General features: G+C 45.3%; 2 protein-coding genes across 2 annotated transcripts; one reads left to right on the top strand and one right to left on the bottom strand.

Moving 5' to 3' along the window:
- Positions 1–6,188: 6,188 nt before the first annotated feature.
- On the bottom strand, positions 6,189–8,546 carry LOC109755928 (coniferyl alcohol acyltransferase). The gene is made up of 2 exons (XM_020314808.3): positions 8,062–8,546; positions 6,189–7,411 (listed from the first exon to the last, which is right to left on the bottom strand). Exons 1-2 carry the CDS (start codon positions 8,467–8,469, stop codon positions 6,470–6,472), a joined length of 1,350 nt encoding a protein of 449 aa, XP_020170397.1. The 5' UTR covers positions 8,470–8,546; the 3' UTR covers positions 6,189–6,469.
- Positions 8,547–15,246: 6,700 nt separating this feature from the next.
- Positions 15,247–16,455, top strand: LOC141041236 (protein FAR1-RELATED SEQUENCE 11-like). Its single transcript, XM_073507356.1, has 3 exons — positions 15,247–15,390; positions 15,465–15,530; positions 15,829–16,455. The coding sequence occupies exons 1-3, from the start codon at positions 15,247–15,249 to the stop codon at positions 16,453–16,455; spliced, it is 837 nt and encodes a 278-aa protein (XP_073363457.1).
- The last annotated feature ends 558 nt before the right edge of the window (positions 16,456–17,013 follow it).

The raw sequence follows: 17,013 nt of genomic DNA on the forward strand, positions 1-17,013 counted from the left end.
TTTCTTTTTGTAATTTTTCTTTGTCCATGAGCTTAAACTAGCAAAAAATGTAATTGAACTGCTGTAGTGAGTTGACTCATTTGCCAATTGTCATGGTCCTACTGGAAAATCTACAATACCTAATATGGGAGCAATAAGTTAGCGGGTACCCCTTGGAAGGGTGTAACGACAGACATTTTTACAGGGCTCCCACGTTGTCACGTGGTGCGCCAAGTAGCCACCGTGTCTCGCGCATTGGGCGCACCCGCGGGATCTCTTTTTTGTCTCTTTGCATTCGTTTTTTGGGTTTTCACGGTATTTGGGATTTGCTTGGTTCTTATGATTTCTTTTAGTTTTTTTCCACATGTGAAGCACGCCGTGTGAAAAGATACGGTTGTGTTTCTTGAAAGCGAAAATCATAGTTGTGTTTCAGGGAAAAGCATAGTTGTGTATCCCACAGTTGTGCCTTTCGGAAAGTGAAAAGCACAATTGTTCTTCTCGAAAAGTAAAAAGCACAAATGTTCTTCGCGGTGAAGCGTTGTTGTGCTTTTCGGGAAGCACCTTTGTGAAAAGCACAATTGTGCTTCCCAAAAAAGAGAAAATCACAATTGTGCTTCAAAAAGGTGAAAGTGTAGAGTTGTGCTTCCGGGTTATTTCGGATTTCCGGTTTTGTCTGGGTGTTTTTTTTTGCAGGGTTTAGGTTTTTCTTGTTTTGTTTATTTTTTTTATTTCTAGCTTTTTCGGTAAACAAAACCATCCAAACCTATTAACATGATTTGTAGTTTCCAAGATCTCGACGCGAGACACACAACGGTGAAAATAATTCATTATTTGGATGCATGATTCAAGAGATAAAATGTTTTGAAAAAAATAAATGAACAAAGAAAATACACAAAACTCCTAGGTTTTGACAAGTGTCACACATGAAGTGAGCCACTTGTCACCACAATAGGAGGTGGGAGTGAGATTTGCAAAGGATACCCTGTAACTACTGATTTCGAGCAAAGATAGCTACTGAGAAGCGTATGTCCCAACCCTTGCAACATTTTTGGGTTGCGCGAGCTAGTCATGTGCATACACACTCGGCCAAACGAGCGCGGCTATATCTCAGCTTTAGCAAGACGGAAGCCGAGCTCATCTACAAGGAGCGAGACCATCTCCAACGCTAAACACTTGTATAGGTGCATATAAATAAAAGATTTCCCTCTTTAACGTTCGCATTGGAGTCTCTCCTTCCAAGTTCCAATGCTAGCAGGCGCTACCCTAGTTAGAAAAGAACAAAAACATTGGCTATAGCACATGAAGAAAAAGCCGGGGTGCCCAAGGACTTCTATATCATTAACGGTATCTAATTTATTCGATTTGACCGGGAATCGCAGATGGCCTAATGAGCCAATCTAGTAGCCATGTGGTTTCATCAGGATGACGCCATGCACGTGTTTTTTCTTTTTTTCTTTTGTCAAAAAACTGAAAAATACTATACATATATTATGAAACAAAATGATGTAGTTAATTTTAAAAGTGTTCATCGCACATTTAAAGAAATTCATGTATTGAAAAAATATTCACTCAACTTTTAGAATATGCTTGTAATAGGAAAAATATCTATGTGACAATTTAAAGAAGTTCATGCATTTCAAAAATATGTTCATGACATTTTTGAAAAAAATTATGCAATCTAAAATAAGATCGAGTAATTCAAAAACAAATTCTATAATTAAAAAAATGCTCAAATATTTCAAAAATATGTACATGGCAATTAAAAAAATGCTTATACAATGAAAAAAACAAGTTCACATAGTTTTAAAAATGTTTTGTATCACAGAGTAAATGTTTCAATGTGTATTTCAAAAATGTTTAACACAAATTTTAAAAGATTGTTCAAAAATTTGTATTTGGAAAAATGTTAATCATGTATTTAGAAAATGATTAACATATATAAAAAGTGGGTTAGATGTATAAAAACGTACAAAAGTATGAAAACAGTAGACATCAAAAAATATATTTGAAAAATGTCAATCATGTCTTTGATAATCATAAACGTGTATAAAAAATGTTACTGGTGTATATGTAAAATGTACAATGTGTATGAAAAAATAGATATGTGGTTAAAAAAAGAAAAATGAAAGAAAACTAACTAAAGAAACAAAGAAGCCGAAGAAAAAAGAAAAAGAGAAAACCACAAAAAATGCAAAACAATCGATAAAATACCACAAAAAAATCGCGTGCAGTTGTAGGCGCGACCTATTACGCTATGATACGGATGAGACATAGGTTCCGCGCGGCTAAGCGGCCTCGCATTGTCCGCCTGCTTGCCTCTGGGCTCTCGCCGGCCAGCTTCGTGTTTCTCCATTCCGCGCGACACGCACGACATATTCGGCCCTGTGGTCGACCTAGGGCCCCCTCGGATGCTATGCACGTTATGGTCATTGAAAGGCCTCTTGCCATGGTGTTTGAAGGCTTAACCTTCACTGATCCAGAAATGATCGAGGCTTCTAGTTTCGGAGGCTAAAATTGCGAGCGATTATCTCCAGATGATCAACACTCTCCATGATTGGATCCTGGTGTACGTATGACTTGGTGGCCGATGAGGTCAAGGCTCGAACTTTAGGCTTAGAAGCTACTCCTTTGTTTTGCCATGAGAAAAGAAACTCAAATAAAGAGGCTCGTAGATGCTGAATCCTAGCGCCGAATAGCGTTCAATCGGTACAAAGGGCACAGGGAGGGGATCCTCAGGCCATTGACACGGGACGGCCCAAGTAGGCCGATTTTCTTTCGCCACCGGCGCTATGCCTGGTTTTCTTAGAGACAAACGTAGGTACTCCCTCCCTATAAAAATATATGACGTTTGTGTAGGCTAGCCTAAAAAACATCTTACATTTTGCTACAGAGGTAGTAATTCTGTGGGACGACCGTAGCTAGTTGTTTTCATTGTCTTTCTGTTTGTATTATGTTCGTTTTTTTTTTTGCTTTTAAAGTTTTTTTTATCTTCTTAAATCTCCTGATTTTTTTAAAAAGTTGTGAACTTTATTAAAATTCCTGAACCAATTAATTTTCTGAACAATATTCAAATTCGTGATCTTTTACAAATTTCACGTACATTATTTAAATTCTTGAGCTTTTTTCAATTCAGGGATGTTTTTCAAATTAACAAACTTTTTCAAACCTGTGGTGTTTTTTTAATCCAAAGTTTTTAAATCCGTGAGTTTTTTTTTTCATTTTTTTGTAATCATGAGCTTTTTGCAAATTCACAAACTTATGTCAAATTCATAATTTAAAAAAAATGCGAACTTTTTTCAAATGCATGAAGTTTTTGAATCTGTGAACTTTTTTTCAAATCTGTGATCCTTTTTGCAAATTCATGAACTTTTTCAAATCTGTGAATTTGTTTCCAAATCCATGAGCATATTTAAAATCCAGAAACATATTTTAAAAATTGTGAACAACTTTCCTATTTGCGTACATTTTATAAAATGAAAAGTCTAACGCCCACACGTGTGGGCGTCTGGCAACTCGCCCACATGCATGGATCCTCGTCCAACCAATTCTGCACGAATTTTGGCGCGTTCTAGCAGTTTTTGTGTGCCACGTAGGACTAAGCCGGTGTGTGGGCATTCATCCGGTCGCCCACACGTCCTTTTTCACCATACGGGGGGCTGGTGTGTGGGCGTTTAGCAATTCGCCCACACACCAGTTTCACGCTCGCAGAGGGGGCTGGTGTGTGGGCGTTTATCACTTTGCCCACACGCCCGTCTCCTCGCCCACACCCAAAGCTGGTAGTTGCCATGTGTTTCTGCAGGGTACATGGCAATTGTCCTAGCTCTGCTTGTAAGCAGATGTCAACTCTCTTTTACCCGAGTTGCCATGTGTTTTTGCATGGTACATGGCAACTGCCCTAGCGTGCACGTAAGCAGATGGAAACTCTTTCTTTTTACATGGCAACTGCCCTAGCGTGCTTGTGAGCACATGGCAACTCTCTCTTTTACCCGAACATGTTTTTTGCCATGCCTTTTTGTAGTGCTACATGGCAACTGCCTAGTGTTAGTGGGTGGCAACTCCTAAAGTTTTGAAATTATGGCAACTGCAGTAGACCAGACCATACATGGCAACTGCAGTTGAGCAACCATGGCAACTGTAGTTGTCCGACATGGCAACCGAAGTTCAGCGACATGGCAACTGCAGTTAAACGAACATGGACGAGGGTCTGGACCATGGCAACTGCGGGACACGCGGTGACTGTACGCGGGGCGTGCGGGACCACGAGGTACGAGGCCTGACGTACGGGGCGTGTGGGCGTTATCTATTTCGCCCACACGCACGCGTGTGAGAGGGATCGGGAGGGAAAAAAAGGTGTGTGGGCATTACTTGTTTTGCCCACACGTAGGTGTGTGGGTTGTTCCTCTTATACACCACACAAAATGTGTGGGCAAACCCCTTAACGCCCACACGTGTGGCACTTATCGGTGTCCTTATAAAATTCTAGCCGAACCCTATAAATTTGACTCCTCAAACACCATCTCAAACCTTAACTCCGTAAATATGAGTAGATCAAAAAACGCGAACCTAACAAAAAACTATCAAACTTAACTACTCAAACAAAGTAGACCCCACATGGAAGCCTCTCTCCCTCTTCTTCTTATTTCTTCCTTCTTTCTTGTTCCTTTCACGTGGACAACGACTCAGCACTAGATGATTTTCATGAGCTAGCTAGTACTTAAGATAGATGTTCCGCAAAAGTAATATGACAGAGGCTCATGGTTCCCAACGTAAGCATGCAACAAAGTATTTGAAATGTCTTGGGTGCTTCTTCGTCCAAAGAGGTTTCCCCACTTATCCTTCTCCCATGGCGCGCGATGGCATGGTCCGGATCATCGAAATCGGCGATGGCGGCCGGCGGTCACTTTTTATGTATGCTTTCTTCTTGTACATTGAACTTTTTCTCTTTGTAGATGTTCCTCCCCGTGTGTTGCAGCTTTGCACATGTCGCCACCGGGCTAGGTACGAGAAGGGGAGCGCCACCGTGGCTGAAGAAAACAAAAAAGACAAAAAAAATAAAGAAAAAAGGATAGCCAAAATTTGACGGCCAAAGGTCGACGGGGCAGGGTGATCGCCGGAGGCAAGGAACGCGGTGGGGGTGACGCCGGAGTGGAGGCTGCTGAGCAACTGATATTTGAGGAGTTGGTTTTGGCTGCTAAAATTTATGAGAGAAGCACTTCTTCCCAAATATTTGAATAGTTTGACTTAACTTCTCAAAAGGAAATCTTTCGAGGAGTTAAGCCGTTTTGAGGTTTCAACTAAATGCTCTAAGAGAGCCCGTTGGAGGTGGCCTAAATAGCCAATGAAACAAAAGCAGGTGACACTTCAGGCTGCGTTTGACAGCAAAGTTTTTCAATGTTTTCTAAGAATACTGTGGTTTCTGAAGAAAAAAACCATGGTTTTGAATACTTTGCTGTGTATGGCATCAGAAAAAATCAAAGTTTTGTAAACCACAGTATGCCAGAAACCAAGGTATTTTTGCGGTATCTGAAAAAGAGGTCCTGACCTTTTCTTTTTAAACAGAACGAAGAGAAATCATCGCGGAGATCACAGTGACGTTGTTGTCTACGCCGAGATAAGAATACCAGCTGCAATCCCATCCTATTTTTCCTCTTTCTGTTATATGGTAAACTCCTGATTATAGCCAATCCCATCCTATCAGAGTAGTAGGTCTCTCAGGTTATTCTTCCAGCCGGCATTCCGTGTGAGTCTCGTCTCTTCTTTGCCAGCAGCCCATGCATGTAGGTGCATCACGGATAGACATAGTCTACAGATCCTAGCATCTAGGTCCGGCGGATGTGTGCATGGCAGCTGCATGCAGCCGGCCGCTGTTAGCAGCCGCTAATTACTCTCAGTCATCCACGCTAAATTCCTTGATCAAAACTTTAATAAAACAGCACCAACCAAACATATGTAAAACTGAGAAAAACATTGTTTTTAAAAAACTGTAGTATTCCTTTCCCACCCAGGAGAATACTCTGGTTTTCAATTACCATAGTTTTTAAAATACTTTGCTGCCAAACTAGGCCAGTTTCTGACCAAATCCGCTATTTTATCACCCGATATTATAGACTGATGGTCGATCCCATCCGAAGGAACAAGCTAATTAACTAAATGGTGAGCGAAAACAGAGGACATTTATGAGCGATCACATGTCCCTCTCTGACCAAATCCTCTATTTTATCATTCCTTATTATTCGATTCTGATCGATCACATCTGATGGAGCAAGTTAACTAGCTATAGTATGTCAAAACAGATGACACTTAAATACTTAATTAGCAATCACACGTTTTTACACTAATTTTACACACAAAAGGCCTTGTAGAGCAACAACTTTTATACACACACACACATATATACCAGGAACGATCTAGTTGGTGGTATTACAATACGTACGTACGCATGTACACAAATTATATAAATAAATAAAATAACAGGCCCCACAACTGTCCTTCATCCGAACACATAGCTGTTCTCCAGAACTTTGAAAACAGTCGGCTCCTCCTCCATCACCTCCACCAGCTCCGGCGCCGCATGCACGTACACCACCCACTCGCCGTCCCCGCGCGCGCTCGGCATCGGCATCACGTAAGCCGCGCCGGCGGGCCACGGGAAGTGGTACGACGCGAACGCCGGCAGGCCCGTCCCAAAGTTGATCTCCCGGACTGGGAAACTCATCCCCGACGACACGATGCACGCCGTCGCCTTGGTGCCGCCGGTGCCGCCCAGGTACGCCCTGGCCGCGGCCGGTTTGGGCCGCAGCGCCTCCACCCAGTCGATGAGCCCCCGGAAGTGCTCGTCCGTCGCGGCCTCACGCACCCACTGGTGGACGTCGTCGGCCACGTCGGCGAGCGTCATGCGACGACGAAGGTCGTCGCTGCTGTTGACACCGTAAGTTATGGTCAGCACGTTGCCGAAGTAGGCCTTCATGGCGCCGTCCGGTGACATGCGGGCGCGCCCGTCCACGACCATGCCCATGCAGCACAGGCGCTGATGTGCTGAGGCCGACATAGAGCAGAGTTGCCACAGGTGAGCCGTGAATGCCTCAAGCTTCGTGCGCCCTGGCCCGGCCGTGGCCTGCAGCGCCGCGACGTCCGCGGCGGCTATACGGTAGATGCGGTTGACGGCGGTGGCGGCAACGGTGGCCGGAGGGGGTGGCGGCGCTGAGCTAAGAGGGGAGAAAAGGCGGTCGATCAGGGCGTTGGTAGCATACGTACGCGGCGATGGGTCGCGCGGGGACACTAGGGAGCGGCGGAAGGTCGGGGCCGGTGGTACGGAGCCACCACGGGCTGCGGCGGCCCATGCGACGAGGAACATGTTGAAGGAGTAGGCGTCGCAGACCCGGTGGTCGAAAGTGCAGCCGACGACGGCGCCGCCGCACTTAAACTTTGTGACCTGCAGGCGCGTGCATGTAGCATGCAACGGAATTAGTAAAAGTTATGGGACAGAGAAACTATGTGAATAGTACACAGAGAACCATTCGCAACTATTCATGACAGATTTCTCTTTTTTGCTTCTCGATGTATGTTTCGAATTTTGATCTGGATTTTTTAGGAGTTATCTTAATATGTGCTGTGAACATGCATGATTTTTTTCAGATTTTTTCGCAATGTTTAAATTTGAATTCGGGCGCAAGGCACACGGTAACATGCAAAAGGTGCATGTCACCTGATCTCTGTCCGGGTATAACGTGTCTAGATAACAAAAAACCGTACAACGGCCGTAATGATCCGTGCGTTTAGCATTTTCGACAAAAGAACATCATGGAGTATTATGGTTGCAAAAAGAATCTTTAGAGCATCTTATTATCTTGTCTATAATTTCTCATATGAGAGCATCTTTTTATTGGATTTTTATTGGATTTTCATATGAGAGCATCTTATTGTCTTGTCTATATACTAGTATAATACAGAAGGCTGCCACGGTGGTGCCCTAGGCCTAAATGACCTGCTCCACGTGGGGCTTATACCTGTTTTTCACGTGGATCTGCGCATTACTTTTTTTTTCTGGAGCTAATGATTCTACAATGATGATCATAGTACTACCTGAAGAGATATGACGCCGGCCTTCTTGGAGGGAACAAGCTTGTCGACGCCCTCGTCCACAATGCCCAGCCGGAGCTCCCGCAGCTCCGTGTCCCCGGCGCTTGCCTCGGTGAAGTCCACGCCGCGGCAGTTGCACAGCAGCTCCGGCTCGCCGTCGCCGTTGGCAACGACCTCTCCCGCGAGCGGGTGGTACGCCACCAGCACTTTGGCGAGCGCCTCCTTGAGCGCGGCCGCGGTGGGCGCCGGGTGGAGGTAGCAGAAGAAGACGCCGACGTCGATGGGCGGCAGGAGGAGGTCCAGGTTAGACAGCGGCAGGCGGTGCTCCTGCAGCGGCAGCGCCGGCGCCACCGTCGTCGCAGACATGATGGTCACCTCACCGCCGTGCGCTTCGGTGGTTTCCTTCACCATGGTGTGTGCCGTACGTGTGCGTACGTGTTATAACTATCACCAGAGAGTGCGAGAGAGTGTTGCAGTGCATGCGTCGAAACGAGATGTGGTGCTGCTATTTAAAGGGAAGGGGTTAGGTAAACTAACGTAAGAGCACGTGCACTGTACACCTAATGCGATGTTAATCACCATTTATAGTTCCTGTTCTGGGAAATTAATCCTTTCTAGGTACTCCCTCCGTTTCATAATTTGGTGTGTAGATTTTTTGAGAAGTCAAACATTACAAACTTTGATGAAATTTATAGAGAAAACTATTTATATCTACAATACTAAATATATATAATATAAAACTACATCTTATGATGAATCTAATGATATATGTTTGGCATTCTAGATGTAAATGTTTTTCTCCATATATTTGGTCAAAATTTATGAGATTTGACTTTTCAAAAACATATATATGCACCACATTAGGAAATGGAGGGAGTATGAGTTAACTACTCCATGTACTCTTTACTGGCCTACCACTTTCAGCAATGTGAGTTTGGTGGCATTTGTCCAGTTCAGTGGTTTGGGTGGCGTTACCCTTTTTGTTTTAGATGAGAAATGACTGCTTAAGTTCTTAACTGTCTAGCAAGTACTGATGAGCTTTTGTTTGCATAAAAGATACTCCCTCCGTTCCTAAATATAAGTTTTTTTTAGAGATTTCACTACAAACTACGTACGGATGTATATAGACATATTTTAGAATGTAGATTCACTCATTTTGCTCCGTATGTAGTCCATAATGCAATCTCTAAAAAGACTTATATTTAGAAACGGAGGGAGTACACATGTAGTACTTGCTAGATATTTTTCTATTTCTTTGAGGATGGTTGGTTTGGGACATATGAGGATAATGTTAGTTTATATTGGCCCATTACTATAGGATTTCTTATCTTACCTTATCTTTAGGATACCATAAAGCCATGTACTCTATGTGATCTGTCTGTGAGGCTGTACACAACACGACTATATGTGGAAACACCAGCTAGGGAGTACACATGTGGACAACGGTCTATTCTAATTTACCGTGTATTAGAGCATCTTCTAGCAGATCCCTCGAAACGGGTTAACTCCCTAAGATTTTCGTTTTGAGGAGTTAAACTGGACATAGCCGATCTGTTATCCGTTTTAACTCCACAAAAAAATTACTCACCGTGTCAGCCACCGCTTATATCTACTCGATCGCAGCTCGTTCTCGAGATAATTTTTTGCTTCCCCCGCGCCTGCCGCTCTCCCCAGCTCCGCTGCATCCACTCTGACACCGCCCAAATCCACCCACACCCCCCGACACTTCCAATCGATTAACGCTGCCGCCGACTCCCCCCAAATGGTCAGATCTAGCTATCGAGAGTCACCGCCGACAACTCTAAGCACGTAGCTGTCCCCGAGCACACACTGGTGCAACCCTTCCCAATCCTTCTCCGACCTGGTGCCACCAATGCCGAAGAAGATGTACCACGGCGTGTGTGGCCGTGGGTTTATGAGATAATGGACAGGGACACGGGCCGTTGGGGCTGGATCAGCTCCTTCTAGTCGGCAGAGCGGGCAGCGAGGGCCTATGACCTACAGGCGGTCAGCCTCCACGGCAGGCGGGTAGAGATAAACTTCCCCCTCGGCAGCGGCAAAGTCCATAGTTCGTCGCCGTCGACCCCCGAGTAGTCTTCCGCCGCGATGTGCGGGAGAATCAGGAGGCCTTCGAGTGGATCGACGAGGCGTACATGGCCGAGCTCCCCCGAAATCATCCGGAGTTCGTCATTGAGGAGCTTAGGGTCCACGAGCTGTATAAGAAGGGTGCTGAAGAGGCCGGGCCATCCGGCTGGGAGGTCATCGACCTTTGCTCCTGTGACTCTAGCCCCGGGTCCGACGACGGCGTGGATTGGGAGACGCTCGCGTAGGAAGAAGATAGGAATTTTTTTTGTTTTTATTTAGTTTGGATGACTAGTTTAAATTTGTGCTATTCAATGCAGTTTAAATCAAATTGTGCTATCTATGTTTAGGCAGTTAAATTTAGGAATTTTACTGGGAACCACATTTATTTAACTCCACAAATTTAAAGAGTATAAGTTCGAGGATGCATATAAGGGGCTAAACTATAAAGCTTCGGCTAGAGATGCTCTAAGATATATGCCCTGGCACTGATGTGCTCTTCGCACATCAAAGACACGCCTGCACGGAGAGTCAAAAAACCCGTGTCGATGTGGTATTTAACCTGTGTGTAGTTTTTTGAGCAATAATACTACACCTACATAGACTTATAAATGTTTACTTAACCTTTTAAACTAATTCTCTCTCCCCCTGATTTTAAGTGGTATTACCAATCACAATCCTTCACATCAGTTTATACATAAAATCTTTAAGTAAACCTTTGTAGATGTAGCATTACTTTTTTTTTTTGAGATGGCCATACACACATGAGAGATTACTTGGTCAAACGACCAAGTATTTGCACGATAAGACTTTGCTGATCAGTGATCACTACGGGACAATACCTAGAGAGGGAGTTGTACTGATAGATAAAAATATCCAGCGACGATGTCAAAGCCTAGTTTAGAAATCAAGCTATGCTATTTGAGGGAGCTAGTCGAACGGGCTTTCTCGTGCCCCTGCGAGTAGTTTAGCGTGTGTTTACCTTTTCAGTGAAAAGGTGAGACAGGTAGAATGTAAAGGAGTCAAATCAGTTTCCGACGGGACATGACTGTTAATTGATGTATGGAGGAAGGACGGGGGTTGTGGTAAAGCGATGGCGATTATTATTATCCCTAAAAGGAGGCGTCGAAGTGGCGTCTTCGTCTACGTTAGGCTGGTCACAGTGAACAGTAACTTATACTAGTGTCATGCATATGACATTAGTCTAAGTTACTACTTTCATAGTGCAAAGTAACATAGTTGTGGTGTGGGTGGTTTCATTTAATAGTTTGTAGACTCATCTTGTCTTGTGAAGCGCTATGTTACAGTAACATATTATGTTACCACTTCTCATTAACTGCTTGCCAGCTAAGCAAAAATTTCTCGAAGTGCGCTATTACTACCTAAGTTACTTCCACTATGACTAGCCTTATATGGAACGTCCGAAAGGAGAGAAAACGGCGCATTTTCAAGGGAGCAGGATTGACATACATTGACGTTTCCCATCCCACCTTCATGGAAATTGCGCAAAGAGATTTGGCCTTTCGGCGGAGAGTTAGTAAATTCCACGAGTGGTTCGCGTGTGGTTTTAGATTTGCTGAGGGTTCCGGTATGTCCCCCTTAGACATGCCAACATGTAAATAAGTAGTTTCCTTTTGCTTCTTAATTAATGAAAGATAGCGCTTCCGTCGGTTGCTAATTTTCTTTATCAAGGCTATTATTAACAAAGGGAGGCGAGAGAGTGAGCATGGCAAAAACCAAAATGGGTTACTTATTTCCCTCTACAAGCAACCAACGGCAGAAGAGTTGTAGAGAGAGCTCATTTACTTAATTGAGCACGTTAGTTGGCCTAGCACTGGCTACAGCACCTAAAATCCGAAATCGATGATGGCGCTGTTTACTACGCAGATCGATCGTCTCCACTTAATCAAATTCGGACCTTGGATACGGATAGCTGAACCGAACCGGACGGCCAACCACTCCACACAAGGATACACTTGATTTGTCACTTGTCACACTAGCATCATGGGACGTAACTATCGATCGTGCATTCGGCAATAGCGATGCACGGTTGTTGATGCATATCTTTCCTTTTTGGTCATCATTGTTTACCAGTACCTGAGGAACGCACAGAATGTCGGAACATTGCACCGATCGACAAGGTGCGTAATGTAAACGTGCACTCACGGGAATTTTGTTTTTAGAAACTTTTGATCTATTCATCGACGGCAGTACAATGAACACAAGTTCGTAGACCACCTAGCGATGACTACAAGCATTGAAGCGAGCCGAAGGCGCGCCGCCATCATCGCCTCTCCGGCTTTCCCTTGCCGGAGCCAGACACAAGTTGTTGTAGTAAATAATCTGGAAGTCGTCGTGCTAAGACCCCGTAGGACCAACGCACCAGAACGGCAACCGCCGCCGATGAAGAGAAGTTCAGATCGGAAGGATCCAATCTGAAGACACATGAACAAAGACCGGGACTGAATGGATCCACCAAAGACAACCACCGACCGAATGCTGCGAGATCCGCCAGAGACACAACTCCGCACACCCTCCGAGCATGCTAGATGCACAACCAGGACATGGGCTAGATGGGAGAACCTTATTCCATCTTTAAGAAGCCGTCGCCCTCTCGTCTTCCTGAGCAGGACACGGACTCTAACAAAACTTGAAGATGCACCTAAAAACGGAGCCCTCCCACGGGCAAAGGCTCCACAAGGCACCCATGGCCCTAAGGCCGGCCACAGGAGACGTGGCAGATTGGCGCCACCACCGATGGGAGACAGAAACCCTAGCCGCTTTTTTTTTGAGGAGAGACAAATGGATGAGCCACCCATTCACGGGAATTCAACGAGATGGATTCTCATAGAACTAAAGGCGATGCCTTTTTTTTTGAAAATCACATTACAGACACAGATACTCACGAACATGCACATACATTCATACTTATGAATAAACACATATACACTCTATCCGGATGAGCATCTTTAAGAAACTGAGCGGACTGGCCTTGCAAACTAAAGCAAGCCTATTTCGACAAAATAAAAAGATGGAAAGCGGATATCCCTCAAAATAAAAGATGGAAGATCACGGTCGAGAGGGTACAGTAATTCTCGCCTGCCTCCAGCAGCATTGTGATCGATCGAGTTGGTGGCACAGCGAACGAAAGCTAGGGGTTGCCTTTCCGGGCGTACGAAACTCGGATCAAGTACGGGTTGTTCCGGCGACCCTTTTGCTTCACCTGGACACGAGTTGGTAAGAAGAAAAGAGATCGGAGTGATCTCCTCCATCCGCATGCATATGCATCAGCCTCATCCATCGACAGGGACAGGCAACTGCACCTTGAGTAGACAGTTCCCGTCTCCGTCTGCCCAGCTTCCATTCGCCCCAACTAGCGAGATAAATCGATGGGAAATACGTGCGCTCGATCGACCGGATTGTAGCGGTTCAGACTTGAGAGAGAAGCAAGCCATGGCAAATCTAGAGGCGCACACACTCAACCGTTCCATTGACCGGAAGCACACACGGCGGCGTCGATGCAGTCATTACAAGTCACACGGCAGCGTCAATGCAGTCATTACAAGTTACTACTATCATTGCTTATGAGCTTGTGACGGATTTATGACCGATAGACTGTGTCTGTCACCTCGTGGCCCTTTAGATGGATTTGTAAAGTTTTACCGGATCGTCGCCGTGTTGAACCTTTCAAGACCTGCGATGTGATGTCGCGCGAATTACTCTGTCCAGATAGATTGGGCTCCTGATTGCAAGGAAGACCTTACTTACTGCCTCTTGGTGCACTGTCTCGGTTGGTGTGCATGCATTGACCCTGTGGCACCTCTTATGAGTAACATGTGAGATGTGACGTTTGGTCACTAGCTATACTAACACAAATCACACACCATGAAAAATTTCTCTTTTAGTCTGCTGGTGGCAAACCATATACGGAGTACATGACGAGCACTACAGAACCCATCTACATAGCTCCCACTGCGACGTGACGGTACCTACTGGACATCCATCGAAATCTAGGAGTTCTGTCCCCGTCACTCTACTAGCGGAGTGGCTAGGTAGACATTCTACCTAGCGGTCATCGGGTCCAACCTGAGTGGGGATCATCCACTACCATGTCAGGTCATGCACACAAGGCTTGCGCAGCACATCGATCCGCGCTGCGAGACGCACACGCTGTTATTTAGGTGCACCAACACTGCCCCATGCGCACATCCAACGGCTTTAGCTAGCCAGGAACAGCTGAATGCAACCGGGTTTCGTCATCAGCTGGCCAGGATGACAACATGTGCACGCAGAGCCCTGCTCCGGTGCTCCCCCTAACCTAATTCCGGAGGAGTATTTTTGTCCCCGCGAGTTTGTTTTTTTCTTGGCCCGCCGTAGCCCAGATCCAAGCCCTGTCTAGCCCTGTATAACCAAGACCGTATATGTACAGTACACTGGTCCAAAAAAAAACATCACACGACCCCACGTCCACGTAAGACCTGCCGAATCCAATCATTCACGCAGCTCCATCAATCTCGCGAGCATTGACGCAGCTCCATAAGTCACGTAGTAGATCTCCAGCGGCAGCTATCTCGTCGCCGGCGATCTCGTCGGACAGCGGGCGCGACAACGTCGTGAATCTCCAACGAGCGCGCACAGGTACCGCATCCCGCGTCCCCCTCTAGTCTCGCTCGCGGCAACATCGAACGAACTGCCGCCGCCAGTGGTAGTGGTTAACCTAGCGGGGCGGGTAACCTAGCTACCCGGCGGCGCATGCTATCGTGGATCTTGTTCCGGTAGTGCTGCTCCTCGTGATCTAGGTTCACGTAGCGTCGGTTGCCGTCGGCTGTGCGCACCACCAGTATCGTTATTTGATGTGGCGGCTAACCTAGGTATCCGGCGGCAGAGGTAATCACAGATCTAGCTAGGTTTTGAGATCGTGCAGTTCCTCGCGATTGAAAGTGATCACGACGGGTGTCGTGGCCATCTTCCTTACTAAGTTTGGCAGATCTGAACGGCCTCGGTTGCGGTTGTTTACATAACATCCGTGATCGTGTGCTATGTGTTGTATATTTCATCATTGATAATGTTTGCACATGTGATGATACATATTATTGGTTGTAGGAAATGGCGGACGAGGAGTTAACTGATATCATGGTAGACATGGAGTTTGGAGAACTGATGAAAGACTGGATAGAAGATTGGTCAGATGATGAAAATTCAAATCGTGAAGATCGGTCAGAGAATGGGAATGAATGGGACGATCTTAATGTGAGTGGCATTGTCATGTTGTAATTTTTTGGTGGCATCCGACAACATTAAATCTTTGTGTTGAAAATTTATAGATCGATGAGCTTGATGATGATCAGGAAAACAACTCGGAGCTCTCGAATGAAGATTACATTAGTCAGGTACGTAAGTGAAATTTTTTGTTGGCATGCAAATTGAATTTCTTCTGGAATATTATATGATAAGTAATTATGTATTTGTGTTGTATTTTTCAGTTCATTTCCGAATGTCATAATGCGTACGACTATTACGGTGAATCCGACGCGGAGACAGGCCTTAACGACGAATCATTAGATGCACCTGATTCTGGGAGTCCCAGTCGTCGGTCATCATGAGTGAGGTATGTGTGTAATCAATGTTCTATGGAAGTAATGTTAAACAATAGAAAACTGTTTTCATGGCTGTGATTTGATTGTGTAGGTGACACAAGATGATGGGGCAAAGAATGTCCAAGATACTGCCAGTGCAGATGATAAGAGGGATATGTTCATGCAGATAATGGAAATGACCTTTACGTCTCATGATGCTGCGTATGATTTCTACAACAGCTATGCTAGAGATAATGGTTTCAGCATTAGAAAGAATAAGGTCAGGTATAGCAAAACGGAGTCACGTCATATGCGTTATAGGCGGTTTGTTTGTTCGAGACAAGGGAAACGTGACAGCAAGTTGCTAACCGAGGAAGGACACAGCCGTAGGCTCAGAGCCGAGACACGCTGCTTTTGCGAAGCGCACCTGACCGTCAAGCTTGACCAAAAGCGTGGGGTTTGGTATGTTGAAAGTTTTGAGGACAAGCATAGCCATATGTTGGCAGGACCAGACGAGGTACCTTTTCTTTGGTCCCACAGAAAAATCAAAGAGTACCAGAAGCATGAGATAATGTGCATGGGAGCTGCAGGGATTAGAATTCACGACATGATGGATTGCTTCATCAGCAAACATGTATGGTACGGCGGTGTTGGTTTTACCAGGCGTGAAATATACAACCTTTGCGCCAAGGAGAAGAGGAAGCTGCTTTCAAAAGGTGATGATGCCACGGCCATATAGGCATCATGGCCAGTAGGAAACAGAGGGACCCTAGCTTCTTTTTCGAGTACAAGCTAGATAAGGAAGGACATTTGAATAGGATGTTCTGGTGCAACTCCCAGTCTCGTCATGACTATGAGGACTTCGGCGACGTGCTTGTATTTGACAGCACGTACAAGATGAACCGCTATGGTATGCCATTCATACCTTTTGTTGGTCTTAACAATCACCGGAAGACCACTGTTCTTGGTTGTGCCATAGTTTCGGATGAGACCGAGGAGACATACGTGTGGCTTCTGCAGACTTTTTTGAGGTCCATGTGTCAAAAGATGCCTAAGAGTGTTATCACAGACACCGACGCTGCGATGATCAAGGCAATTCGCGAAGTCTTGCCAGACGTGTGGCACCGTATATGTACGTGGCACATAGATAAAAATATGAAGATTCAGCTCAGTCACAAGTCCTTGAAGGAGTTCCGAACTCTTCTGTACTACAGCACGTCCACGGCCACGTTTGAGGAGAGATGGCACGCATTTTCCAAAAGATGGCAGTCGAAAAAACTGTAACATGGTTGAGACA

The sequence above is a fragment of the Aegilops tauschii genome, chromosome 2 (assembly GCF_002575655.3).
Source record: "Aegilops tauschii subsp. strangulata cultivar AL8/78 chromosome 2, Aet v6.0, whole genome shotgun sequence".
NCBI classification, from domain to species: Eukaryota; Viridiplantae; Streptophyta; class Magnoliopsida; order Poales; family Poaceae; genus Aegilops; species Aegilops tauschii.

What these genes read in the sequence shown, in the direction of transcription:
- LOC109755928 (XM_020314808.3), bottom strand. Translation starts at nt 8,469, where the DNA reads ATGGTGAAGGAAACCACCGAAGCGCACGGCGGTGAGGTGACCATCATG. An exon ending in CCGGCGTCATATCTCTTCAG is followed by an intron (nt 7,412 to 8,061) that starts GTAGTACTATGA and finishes ACGCGCCTGCAG; the next exon opens with GTCACAAAGTTTAAGTGCGG.
- LOC141041236 (XM_073507356.1), top strand. Translation starts at nt 15,247, where the DNA reads ATGGCGGACGAGGAGTTAACTGATATCATGGTAGACATGGAGTTTGGA. An exon ending in ATGAATGGGACGATCTTAAT is followed by an intron (nt 15,391 to 15,464) that starts GTGAGTGGCATT and finishes GAAAATTTATAG; the next exon opens with ATCGATGAGCTTGATGATGA. An exon ending in ATGAAGATTACATTAGTCAG is followed by an intron (nt 15,531 to 15,828) that starts GTACGTAAGTGA and finishes TTGATTGTGTAG; the next exon opens with GTGACACAAGATGATGGGGC.